General features: G+C 38.4%; 2 protein-coding genes across 7 annotated transcripts in view; both read right to left on the bottom strand.

Moving 5' to 3' along the window:
* The window catches only part of gpatch8 (G patch domain containing 8), a 28677-nt gene extending 22552 nt beyond the window's left edge, over window positions 1-6125 (bottom strand). For 3 of the 6 annotated variants that reach the window (XM_028599394.1, XM_028599397.1, XM_028599398.1), the window contains exons 1-2: window positions 1066-1146; window positions 149-184 (exon numbers count right to left, since the gene is read on the bottom strand). Coding sequence is in view for 1 of the 6 variants with exons in the window: in XM_028599393.1 (XP_028455194.1) it covers window positions 1066-1143; window positions 5980-6024 (123 nt within the window). In the remaining 5 variants the exon portion in view is untranslated. Of the gene's footprint in view, window positions 1-148; window positions 185-1065; window positions 1147-5979 lie in introns of those variants that run through there. The other 3 variants (XM_028599393.1, XM_028599395.1, XM_028599399.1) reach the window with 3 other exon arrangements.
* Window positions 6126-8832: 2707 nt separating this feature from the next.
* On the bottom strand, window positions 8833-10098 carry pts (6-pyruvoyltetrahydropterin synthase). Its single transcript, XM_028600038.1, has one exon. It carries the CDS (start codon window positions 9846-9848, stop codon window positions 9402-9404), a length of 447 nt encoding a protein of 148 aa, XP_028455839.1. The 5' UTR covers window positions 9849-10098; the 3' UTR covers window positions 8833-9401.
* Window positions 10099-12126: the final 2028 nt, after the last annotated feature.

Raw genomic sequence — 12126 nt, 5'->3', positions numbered from 1 at the left:
TAGGGAGGGAGCGAGAGAGAAATAGAGGTAGAGAGAAAATAGATGTAGATTGTGACAGTAGTGAAACAGAGAGAGAAAAACACAGTCAGAGAAGCGTTACAAGGACCCTAAAGATAGGAGTAAGAAAGCAGAGCGTGCAAATACAAACCGGGTCATTGCTGCTTAGCTAATAGGGGCCAATTCGCTGCAGGAGAGAAATGTCGAACACCCCAAGTTGTGTACAATAAGATAACTGTCCTATAGACACAAACACATAAACTCTAAAACTACATAGACACACACTCATTCAAAAACAAATGTAGCCATTCACACCATCTTATGTGCACTTTATCGTTTGCTAATTGGAGTGGAATAAGCACTGCCCACTTTTAATTAACAGAAACATTTTAGTAACTGCAAAATAATCAGATATATAAATGTAAACTCTACCTAATTGGGCATATTCTTGTTTAACAGGGTTTCATTTATGATCACACCCCGCTGAATATTTTAAATCCGTGAATCCATAAATCAGAGTGGTTAAATAGGTAAATCACCAATACAAATATAACAAAAACTACAGGGCTCTGTACAGCAACCTTCCTCAAAGCAACTATATCCAGTATGCAGAACAGAATCTTGTCGTTTAAAATGGATGAACAGCTAGAATATTTAGAAAACAGCCTTTAATGACAGTGCTTTATCCACTCCATGCTTTCAGTCATCTCATCTCATTGTCCTAAGATGACTAACAATGACTAATGGGAGACTGATACAAAATTCAAATGATTATCTGTAAGCTTTACATAAAACAAGAAGATCTAGCATATACATAATCATTTTAACTGTCACACAGAAAATGGAGTAGGCAGAGGACATGGGAAATGGCAGGGACTAAAAGGGTATTAATGGACACGAGACAAGTGATTCTACAGGTTAGGTGGCAAGTGTGTTCAAGAAAACACTGGATGTATCTACTTGGACATAATGAATGGAGTAAAAAAGGTGTGGTTCTTATTCCTCCCTGGAACAATCATCCACTCTCACAGCTGGTCCAATGGTGCGGGATGATGTATGATGCCTTACCGATTCGATGGGCTTGTCCAGGGACGCCTGTTCCAGCTCCAACTGGCCCTCTTCATACTGGTCGAAGTGATTCCCACCCTAAGCGACACACATTTAAAAGGTTAAGTTAGACATATATAAATTTAGTCCTGCTTGACTAGTAGGAGGAGCTATAAGAATTAGTCAATTGACAGAAATATAATTAGCATCAGTTACATCGTTTTTCAAACAAAAAGCAGAGTTCCAGACAGTTCAGACAGTACAGAGGATTAGCTGCTTTTCTCTGCCTAGTGTAAAAGTAAACAGAATCTTTCGGTATTTTGCGTATAAGTTGGGCAAAACAAGCAATTTGAAGAAATCTGGAAAATTGTAATAAAACATTTTTCACAATTTGACATTTTATAGAACAAAAGATTAATAGAGCAAACAATCAAAATATTAATATAATTTTAAAAAAAGAATCATTTGTCACAGCCCTAATAGGTATCAATCACAGAAAGAGTTTGAGAAAGAATCCATCACCAAACATGAGTTTATACTTTAACACAAGACACTGACTGAGTTTATTTTCATCTCTGTGTATTCAAAACATTGAGACAGCACTGTGAAAGGAGGCTTGTCTACGGTCATTTACTCTGAAAGATTGTCAATCACCCAACAACACAAGATATCATACTCATCCAGAGCAATGCTGGGTTTAATAAGCTTCGTGAGAACAGTCGACAAGTGATGAAAAATACACATCCATTAATTAGATATGTGCATTTGTGTATATGTGCAACACTTAAATGAAAGCAAAACACACACTACATAAACACCGTTTACTGTATATAAGTAGTATGTTAAAATAAATATGAAGAAAAATCACCATAAAAGGGCAGCAGAAGCTAAGCCACATGCACCAGAGGAAAGAAGTATACAGCAGGTTTGCTACAACTGTAAATATGTGACTCCATTAGTTTCATAACCCACCCCATTTCCCAGTTATTAGAATTTAAAAGAGCCTTCAATGAGGTTTGTATTATAACTTATATTTTAGTAAGCAAACACTTTAGTTTAATCAAACCTATGATTGAAATTGTACTTGACAGAATTGATTTCTTTCTTTTTCTGGAACATGTATTCCAGGAGTGACAGCAGTGATGGGCTTGCTACCCCAAGCAAAAGGAGTGTGTTTATAGAGCAGTTTCTGCTCTGAGACAGATGGCTTCCCCTCTTTAGCAGCAGAGGAGAGACGAAGGTCATGTTTGTGGGTCTGTTTTCTACTGACCTTCATACAAGCAGAAAACTGAAAGATTCCAAAAATAGTCCATGGTTGGTATATTATTTACTAGATGTTTTAGCTACTAGCAAACGGATGTGTGGACATCAAAATCTAATGTAACTACACACAAAATATACTACAGATAAAGAGATGGAACAATGCACAGACTGCAGGATATTCATTAGGTCTTCTTGCTTCACTGCAAAATTAGTTTCTACAGTCTGCAGCAAACATTACTGTAAAAAGACAATGCTAACATGGGCTGGGGCATGCAAGAGGCTTACCCCCACAGTCTCTAGGGGAATCTGGTTTTGCAGAGATAAGCAACTACTCAAATCAGCCCACAATAATGGAGGTGATTTGATGCCACACTGGCAGTCATTAATTCAGATGAGACAGGACCCCTCATCAGCATGAGTGATGCTGGGGATTATGAGAAGGGGAGGTGCAGAGGAAGAGCAAAGGATTTATTTATGAACAAATGGATGGCTCCCCCCTCGCTATCGCTCCTCCTCAGACCACTTAATGTGCCATCAGCACAGCCCCCACCCACCACAATTACTTCTTATTTTTACTGCTGCTTCCTCATCGCCCTGACTCTGGTACACAAACACCACAGCAATGCTGCATAGAAATGATCTTTGCTCTGTCCTCACATTACAAGAGTAATTTTCCATTTGCTCATCAGTGAAATGGATGCTCCACATCACCTCATATTAGGAAATTAAGGACCTGCTGTCAATCAGCTCTGTGGATGCTCAAATTGCCTAGTGTGTTTCTGCAGCTCAAGATTAGCTGCATTCTAAAGCTCCAACAACAACAACAACAACGTAAATCAATAGAGCAGACAGAGCTGTTGGACTGGTTGTGCTATAGATATTAGGTAGACCATCTGTGGGTGTTTCCCGCACCATGTTGCTTGGCAGCAGGCTTTAGTGCATGGAGTCAGAGAGAAACTTTCTGAGCATATGAATGCCTTCACATTAGATCTCCCACACAGAGCTCCACTGTGCTGAGCCAGAGCTGCCATCAACAGACTTATTCAGACCACACAGCAATTCACTTCTCAATGACAAAAAAAGAAGCAAAATACTGAGTTCCCACTGAACAGCAACACAATCGGTTTAGAGGAAAAAACACTAACGATTTTGCCATGCTACAGCAAATAGCTAGTTCTTAAAACAAACCGCTACAGCGATTGTAGCCAAATTTACAGTTATTGTCTACAATACCAAAAGCCAGAGCATAATTTACCCTCCATGTGCAAAAACACTAAATAGTGGTGTAAGTGACAGAACAAAATGCTGTCAGAAAAATGTAATGACAAGGGTCTGGGTTGGTGTTCAAATTATTCATCTATACCTTTCCTCTGACCCTGAACATCGCTGTTGATACAGCAACTCTCTTCTTCATTCACAAATCACTAGGAAAAAGCACACAAGGTCACACAGATGAAAATGTTCTTAAAATGGGCATCAATTTTGGTCACCAAATATGTTTACTACTATCTAGTAATCTGGATCAATGACTGAATAATCGCCAGAACATCGGTTGCCGCCGGATCTTCTGCTGGATGTCCCTTGGCTCGCAAGTGTTGGTTTTGTGTAACATCAACAAACTTCGAGCTAAAAAGCTATTCACTGAAAATGGCAAGTTTGAAGAAAATTTGGATCGTGCAACAAGGCAGGCCTGCTTGGTTCTTTCGGGGAATGATTGTAAAGATTTACGGCATTTACTATCGACCTGGGGTCCGATTGGTGGGGATTGCTATGGACAAAATACACATGGCAATACACTGGTAAGATCTAATTACATTTAACCATGTATCCAGTTAATTTAAATAGCTCAGAACGGTTAACTTCACTAAATATTGTAAGCAACGTTTTCTTTTGCAGGGTGCAAATGTTTCGCCAGAAACAATTTCCTTCCAGAGACCAATTTGCAGATACACCGCTGCTGCGACCGGAGCTTAGCGCCGCCCAAGATGATTCTGATTGGTTTAAAGAAATGCTAACAATGCTTTTTTTCTCCTATCCAGGAGTGTTTGTGTGGAGGAGCCAGACCTTACTCTGCAGCGCTGTGGAGATAGGTCTGGCACGTGAGACTAACTATCTCAACATTCATAGTAATGTCTTTTATATAATACATTGACACCAAAACTTCTAATTGTACAATGTGATGTGTGTAAAGATGGTTCCTGAAAGAAATGTTTTGAAACCGTTAGATAAATGACCTGTGCATGACTAGAAACAGCCCCCAGGTAATCTCAAAACTCTTGACTGAAGTCTGAGGCTGGTTTTATTTGATAAAACAACTCTAAATGACTGCAAAACAATGTACCGATATTAAGAAGGGAGGGATTTTGATAAATGATCTTGCTTCTGAGAAAACGTGCAGCAGAATGACCCCTGCATTTATGATTATTTAAGATGTTTCACTTATACTATTAGTTGGTAGATAAGCAAATAACAATTATGTCAAATAAAAAAATCTTGTCAGGTAGCTTAAAAATATTTATGGACATAAAGTAGGAGTGATGCTGGGTGAAGCAGGGATAACAATGTCATTTGAGGAATTTGTGAGGAAATAAATGTGATACATGGCAGGATGTTTATGAAGAGAAAAAACAAGATATACTACAAACATGGACTTATTTTGTCTATCAGTAATGTTGTGTTTGGCTTTTACTGGGTGTGGTCTTAGATCGCAGATAGGCAAGTGAAAGACAAACGCTCATATGTGGGTTGTGAAATTCACCAACTTAGCTCTTGCACTACTGTTGTAATTTAATATACAACCTGGAATAATGTCAAAAAACAATGTGATCACTGTGCAAAAGGCATGGATTTATTCCTACAATTAATGGACAACTTCACACAGCTGAAGCTAAATTAGCCTACATTGTTTCCAGTGAAGAATGCAATTAACTTGCATTATAGAAACAAACAAAATCAAGCTGAGCTAAAATAGGTCTGACAATGAAATGCAATGAAATCGTGTAACTAACTTACTATCATCTGCTAGCTAATTAGTGGCAAGGACATGTTAATCTAAAATCAATCGATAATGAACGTTATTTCTCACACTTAGAAGACAAATAGTGAGATATTGGAGGTAATTGCAGGTAATGTCATTAAATTACTAGCTAGACCAATATATCGCTGGGTGTAACTGTGTTAATTTCAACCTGCTAACTAGCTGCGGTGGTTGTGTTCTGGTTGTCAAAATGATACAGCCATTTCTTGCTAGTAGTGCTCAATGTGCGTACAAGTTAGCTACGTGCTAGCTAGCTATCCATCGTTAGCATATGTCGATAAATAACTAGACCATCCAAGGTCACTAACAAGCTAGTTGGACTTCGATATCTATTTTGCCGTTGCGTAGTATGCATAATGGTACAGCTCATAACCCATGATAGGAGCCAAATATAGCACGCAGCCAGCCAAACACTGAGACGTAAGGGAAGTTAAATTCAAAAGAGCCGCAGTGCACTAGCCACTAGCGTTAGCTTAGCTAGCTTGCAGTGCTAGCAAGCGACATATAGACCGAAATGCACGATGCAGTTTGTAATGATTCAAAGCCGCCCGAGACGTTTTGTTCCGTATATATGTGCTAAAACACCCAGACACAGTAAAATACATGTACACCGTCCATCGTCTAACATGCATTACCTTGAAATCACGTTCTTCGTTGAACCTAGAAAATCTGTCGGCCATTTTCTGAACAGAGCAGCAGCTTCTCTATCGCTCCGTCTGTGTCCAACAAATGCGCGCTGTGCTGCTGCTGATGTGCACGTCGCAAACGATTCAATCTCTGTGAATTGACCTTTCACTAACAATTTCCACCAAGATTTTATAATTTAACATATGGGAATTACTTGAAGCTATATTAATACTGTAATGCCTGTAGTTAATTTGTATGCCCAGACTGTAAGTTGTTTTTTGTTAATTTGATTAATTGCAGATTTGTTTGGAAAATTTACCAGTTACAGTACAATAGCAGCTAATGCAGGTCCTGCAGTATTATGCAATTCGTTTTAATTCCATGGGCCTGTCTTGTAGAAGATTAAACATCTAGTTTTAAGACCTTAAATACAAAAAAAAAACAAAAAACTGGACCGTAGTAGCCATATTATTATAATCTAGCATTTTATTTATTTATTATATTTGTTCTAGGGTCCACAATAGTAAACATCAATGTTGTTTTTGATATATTGTGCTCACGGTTGGTCTCTGGTCATATTATGTGTAGTCTTCTGTGTGCAGCCCACTATATTTAACAGATTACTATACACAATGCATACTGGATGGATAATGAGGGGTGTTAGTGCCCTTAACAAGTTAAACCGGCCATGCATGTAAGCATCATAATCAACAGGAGACAGTAATTTATGATTACTATTTCTGTATGATAAGAAAAGCCTCAGTGCTTTTCTAGTGTAAATTGGTACATGACATCCGTGAGGACATGTTTGCTTTGTTTGATTGTGCTTTCCTGAGGAATTAAGCTGGGTGACAGGTGGTCTGAAATTTTCTATTTATTCTTCACACAAGTGCTGGACAACTGTTTGTTGTTGACCAGGCAATCCTGTCCTAACATTTCTCTAGGCCAAACTAGTTCGAATATGCCTATTTAAAACAGGAGTGCCTTTTACTGGTTGAACTGGGGAACCATATATTATTAGCTGTGATGACTACAAAAGGGTGAATCCCCTGATGTAGATCTACAAATAGACCTATATGTTGTTGTATGTCCCTATTTAGAATATGGCCATTTTACAGGTGAAACATAATTTCCTTGTTTTAACTGATTTTCACACATAACATGATTGTCTATATGACAAGGCCAAATGTTATCTTTTAAGGTACCTGCCCTGACAATGTATACTTATTGTTTAAGAAAAATAGCTAGAAAAGCACTTATAGTTTCTCCGATCATTGGATCATATTGCTTAATTTTGTCCGCTGTTCAGATGATATGTGCTTTGTATCCAATTTTCAGACATAAAAAATGCTCACATTTCTTGTTTTCTGCTGCAAACAAATGCTTGCCAGGAGCAAATGACAGAAAGAAATCCAACCTTGTGCTTGCTTTGTTTAAACAACACACTTAAATAAAAAAATTAAAAATGACTCCCTAAACAGTGATTATTGGTTACACCAATAAAACCGACCGTGGTATAAATTTATCAAAGGTTTTACTAGTGTAAATGGTTATGGCTGTTCATTTTATTGCCCTACACCTTAAAATGTTGGTCACATTTGACTTCAAAAGTAGCCTACAGGATATGATCATCAATGCTAAGCTTAACAATTCATTGCTTGTGAAAAGTATTAGACACTAATACTTAGCCTAATAAATTAAATCGTATTACTGTACCTTAGATTGCACATCAGGCAACCTATGCTTTGTATTTTAAACACACTTATTGTGAGAAATAATTTCATCACTGGCAAAATCCAACTTTAATGCAACAACTTTAGAGATGTACAGTTTGGTACCACTAGATGTCACTATTTGGCTAGTTCACAGGTTGCCATGGTGAACCAGTGTGCTCTGAATGTAAACATCCCCATGAACACATTACTCTGACTTCATTCAAAGATATTTGATGATAATTTTTTCAATGTTTTAAATTAGAGTATTCTTCCTACCCTCTTCAGTTATAGTTACAAATTTACTGTGAAAGGGTGTAACTGTCCATGTTAGGGATAAAGCTGCTAACATATGGAATTGATTTACTAAAGATAAAATAGACATGCATGTAATATTTGATACCACATATATACTCTTTTATATTTTAAGCAAACGTAACATATGCAAGTTGTATGAACATTAAAAGATGTAACAACTAAGACAAAAACTGAACAATTTTCACAGACATGTGACTAACAGAAATTGAATAATGTGTCCCTGAACAAAGGGGGGGGGTGGCGGCTACCAGCTGCATTAAGTACTGCAGTGCATCTCCTCCTACTGCACCAGACTGGCCAGTTCTTGCGGTTGTTGTTGCCATCCTGTACCTACCTACCCACAGCTGTGATATTCGGATGTACCGATCCTATGCAGGTGTTGTTACACGTGGTCTGCCACTGAGAGGACGATCAGCTGTGCTTCCTGTCTCCCTGTAGCGCTGTCTTATGCGTCTCACAGTAGGGACATTGCAATGTATTGCCCTGGCCACATCTGCTGTCCTCATGCCTCTTTGCACCATGCCTAAGGCACGTTCACGCAGATTAGCAGGGACCCTGGGCGTCTTTCTTTTAGTGTTTTTCAGAGTCAGTAGAAGTGTCTCTTTCCTAATTTTCTTTTAACTGTGACCTTAATTGCATACCGCCTGCAAGCTGTTATTGTCTTTTCGACAGTTCAACAGGTGCATGTTCATTAATTGTTTATAGTTCATTGAACAAGCATGGAAAACATTGTTTAAACCCTTTACAATGAAGATCTCTGTTATTTTGATTTTTACAAAAGTATCTTTAAAATACAATGTACTGAAAAAGGGATGTTTCTTTTTTGTTAAGTTTAGAATGATTAATTAGCTTTATTTAGTTTATGTGAATGTCTAAATCAAGGTTTCCTCAAGGTGTAATGAAATGAAGCAGAGTTGTGCTACAAAACAAATGTACATTTTTACACATTTGTTTAAATGTTTATCTAATTTCTTCAGGCCTTTAAAAATCACTCTATAAAAAAAACTAAAAACTAAAACATGCTCTTTGGTTGACCTGGTTACAACTTGTAGAAAAATACACACTGCAATCAGGGTTCACAAGTAGACAATGTTTTAAGGATAAATAAGCTAAGCAAGTTTGGTCTCAATAATGTTTCCCCCCCTGACAATAATAGAATTTCAACAAGAATACTGAACTTTTAGATGTGCTACAAAATCTTTTGTCTATAAAGGGCAAGTGTAACAAACAATCATCAAAACAATCATATATAGCCTACCATCTATCAACCTTCATAAATCTGTATTAGTGTCCAACTAACCAAAGCCTGCAGTCATCAGTGAAGTTAGCTAAATAATAATGCAATGAATGGCACTTGTACATGTCAAGGGTTGCCTGATCAAACATCACATTTTATCACTCTAATCTCCTCGATATATGACAACATTGTTATCGGTCTCATGAATCTTAATCTCGTAGAGCAGGTTGGATGGGAGCACCTTCACCATGTTGTCCCAGATGTAAACAGCCACGTTCTCAGTTGTGCTGACAACATTGGCAAAGTATGGGACGTCCTCATCCAGGTTTTTATGGTCCAGTGGAATCATGATGACTTCCTCGATGCACCTCTTCAAGTCTGTCAAGTTCATGACCATGCCAGTGAGCGAATCAATCTTTCCACGCACTGTTACCTCCACTTTGTAGTTGTGTCCATGACCATTGGGGTTGTTGCATTTTCCATAAACTCGTTTATTCTCCTCATCACTTAAGTGAATGCTGTGGAGTCGGTGACAGGCACTGAAGCTCTGGGCCCGCGTGATGTATCCAATACGCTCAGCTGCGCTGTTGCTCACGTATATTCCAGCCATGTTCAGTAGGCTACTGAGAGAGGGAATACTAGCCTATGAGAATACTATGCTGGGAGCCCGGAAACAGTGGAATGAAATGATCGGGCAACCTATAGGCTAATGTTAGATACCATAGACTGTAGGCCTATAAAGATGGACGACGCGTCTCCACTTTCTTCCACTGTACAAAATTGAATCCAAAATATCCCGGACACGGGCGCTGATGTCTCCGGTTGTCTAGTGCTTATAGCCAGAGTCTGCGCAGTAGTGGAGGTGCGCGTTATCCAAATCCCGCCCATAAACCCGTCGGACCAATCGCGAGTCAATAACAGACGTTAATCATGATGTTTCAACAAGTTTTATAGCTTCAAATAACTAATTAAAACCAAACGTATCAGAACATTGAAAACTTGAACATAGCCTACATCAGCGTGATGAGAGCTACCTTAAATGACAGAAAACATCTTTGTGAAAAAATAGTTGACTTGTGGGCATCTTTACTCCTTTCTTCATCTTGTAGTGAAACATTAATGTAGCCTACAGTGAACGTGTTTACACAACTGTGAATAAATGGATCACCGAGTCCAAAGTTATAGCCTACAGCGAACTGGACATTGGCTAATTGACAACATACAGATAGTTACATTAACACAATATAGCCTATTGTAGAGTGCAAAGTAGTCCTAATAGTGAAAACTTAGTGCGCAAGATGCATATTGGAATGATAAAGGCTATGTAATGTGTAGGTGAATGGCCGAAGTGGGGATGACCCCACTTATCAGCAGTTCAGGAGAGTGATGGCAGTGGAAAAGAAGCTGTTCTTCTGTCTGGTTGTTTTTGTGTGGAGGGGTATATGTAGCCTATGTTGTTGTCTAATTGTACAGTATGTGTCTATATGGCCAATAAAACTGATTCTGATTCTTATATATATTTTTATTTTTTATTTTTGGTACCATGGTTGTTAAAGTTTTTTAAAGGTTAGGGGAATGTAAAAAAATAGCTATACCGGTGTGTACCGAAGTTAAAACAGGACTTCAATCGGTCACCTGAAAGCAGAGGCACTGTCTTCCCCCTACTGGCGTGGGGGTGTGACGGTTGGATTTGTACACTGAACTGAGCCACTGTTAGAAGTGAAATGTGAAATGAAAGAAGTGAATTTTCTTAGTTGTGAAAATCGTTCTATTGATAGATTCTTGTTTTAAATATGTTCACCTAATACAGTTAAAAAAACGAAATCAAGCACAAAAGTATTGTTTTTAACAAAATTGTTATCAGCCTAAAAATGAATAGGCCTATATTCTCTTGCTATGTTGTTTATGTTACTTAGATTTTGTAAGACCAATCATTTTTGGGACATTGTGTTGAGGTAACAGTGCAACCACAGGAGAACGTTTCAGTTGGTTGGTTCCCTTAACGTTTAGGGGACGTTATAACCCTGAGGGAACGTTAGAACTAACCTTTAGGGAACCATAAACTAACGTTCCCCAACATTCCCTAAACGTTCTGTGTCAGTGGGGAATGTGGATATAATGACTAAGTGGGTAAAGGCAAATAATAGAACAGTCTGGTGAGTTCAGAAAATGACATCACTTTACCGTAATGCAGTCTTTAAAACTAGGAAAAGACAACACTTATGCCATATTAACATATTATGATATCCAAAATATAAGACGATGTCTAATATCACGATATCGATATCGATATATTGCCCAGCTCTACTGTGTAGGCCTTCTTGATTTTTTTGGTTTGGCCCATGTCCCATCAGGGGGCGGGATTTATGACCTATAGCCTACTGCAGCCAGCCACCAGAGGGCGATCGAGCTTCACTTTTGGAGAGTTGTCCTTAGGCCTATATGGAGTTGTCATGTCGTCCATCTTTATTTCAGTCAGAGACGGTTAGAACCAAAGAATTTCTGTTTCCGTAGACCGGCTTTGGTTAGAACCATAGACTGTTAAAATACAGTCTATGTTTAGAACCAGTCTATGCTTTAGCTATATACTGTAGGCTATGGCAAATATCTAGCAGTCTATGGTAAATATAGACAATAATACGGAAATTACTTGTTTTGTCTGAAGTTTATGACTCCATCTTGTGGTGATTCTGAACACTATTTAGAAGAAGTGTGACGTTACTAGCCTATGTGTGTAAGTAGGCCTATCATGTATATGAGTTAAGTATGATCTAAGTATTGATCTACACAGCCCGGTAAAACGTTTAGGACAGTCTAACTTTATTTATAGCAAGGAATCCTTATCATTAACATGGATCGAGCAGGCAGCACAGATCGCGTACCGACCA

The sequence above is a fragment of the Perca flavescens genome, chromosome 15 (genome assembly GCF_004354835.1).
Source record: "Perca flavescens isolate YP-PL-M2 chromosome 15, PFLA_1.0, whole genome shotgun sequence".
Lineage (NCBI taxonomy): Eukaryota > Metazoa > Chordata > Actinopteri > Perciformes > Percidae > Perca > Perca flavescens.
Note: the sequence above shows the minus strand (reverse complement) of the source record. Positions and strands in the feature narration are given on the sequence as shown.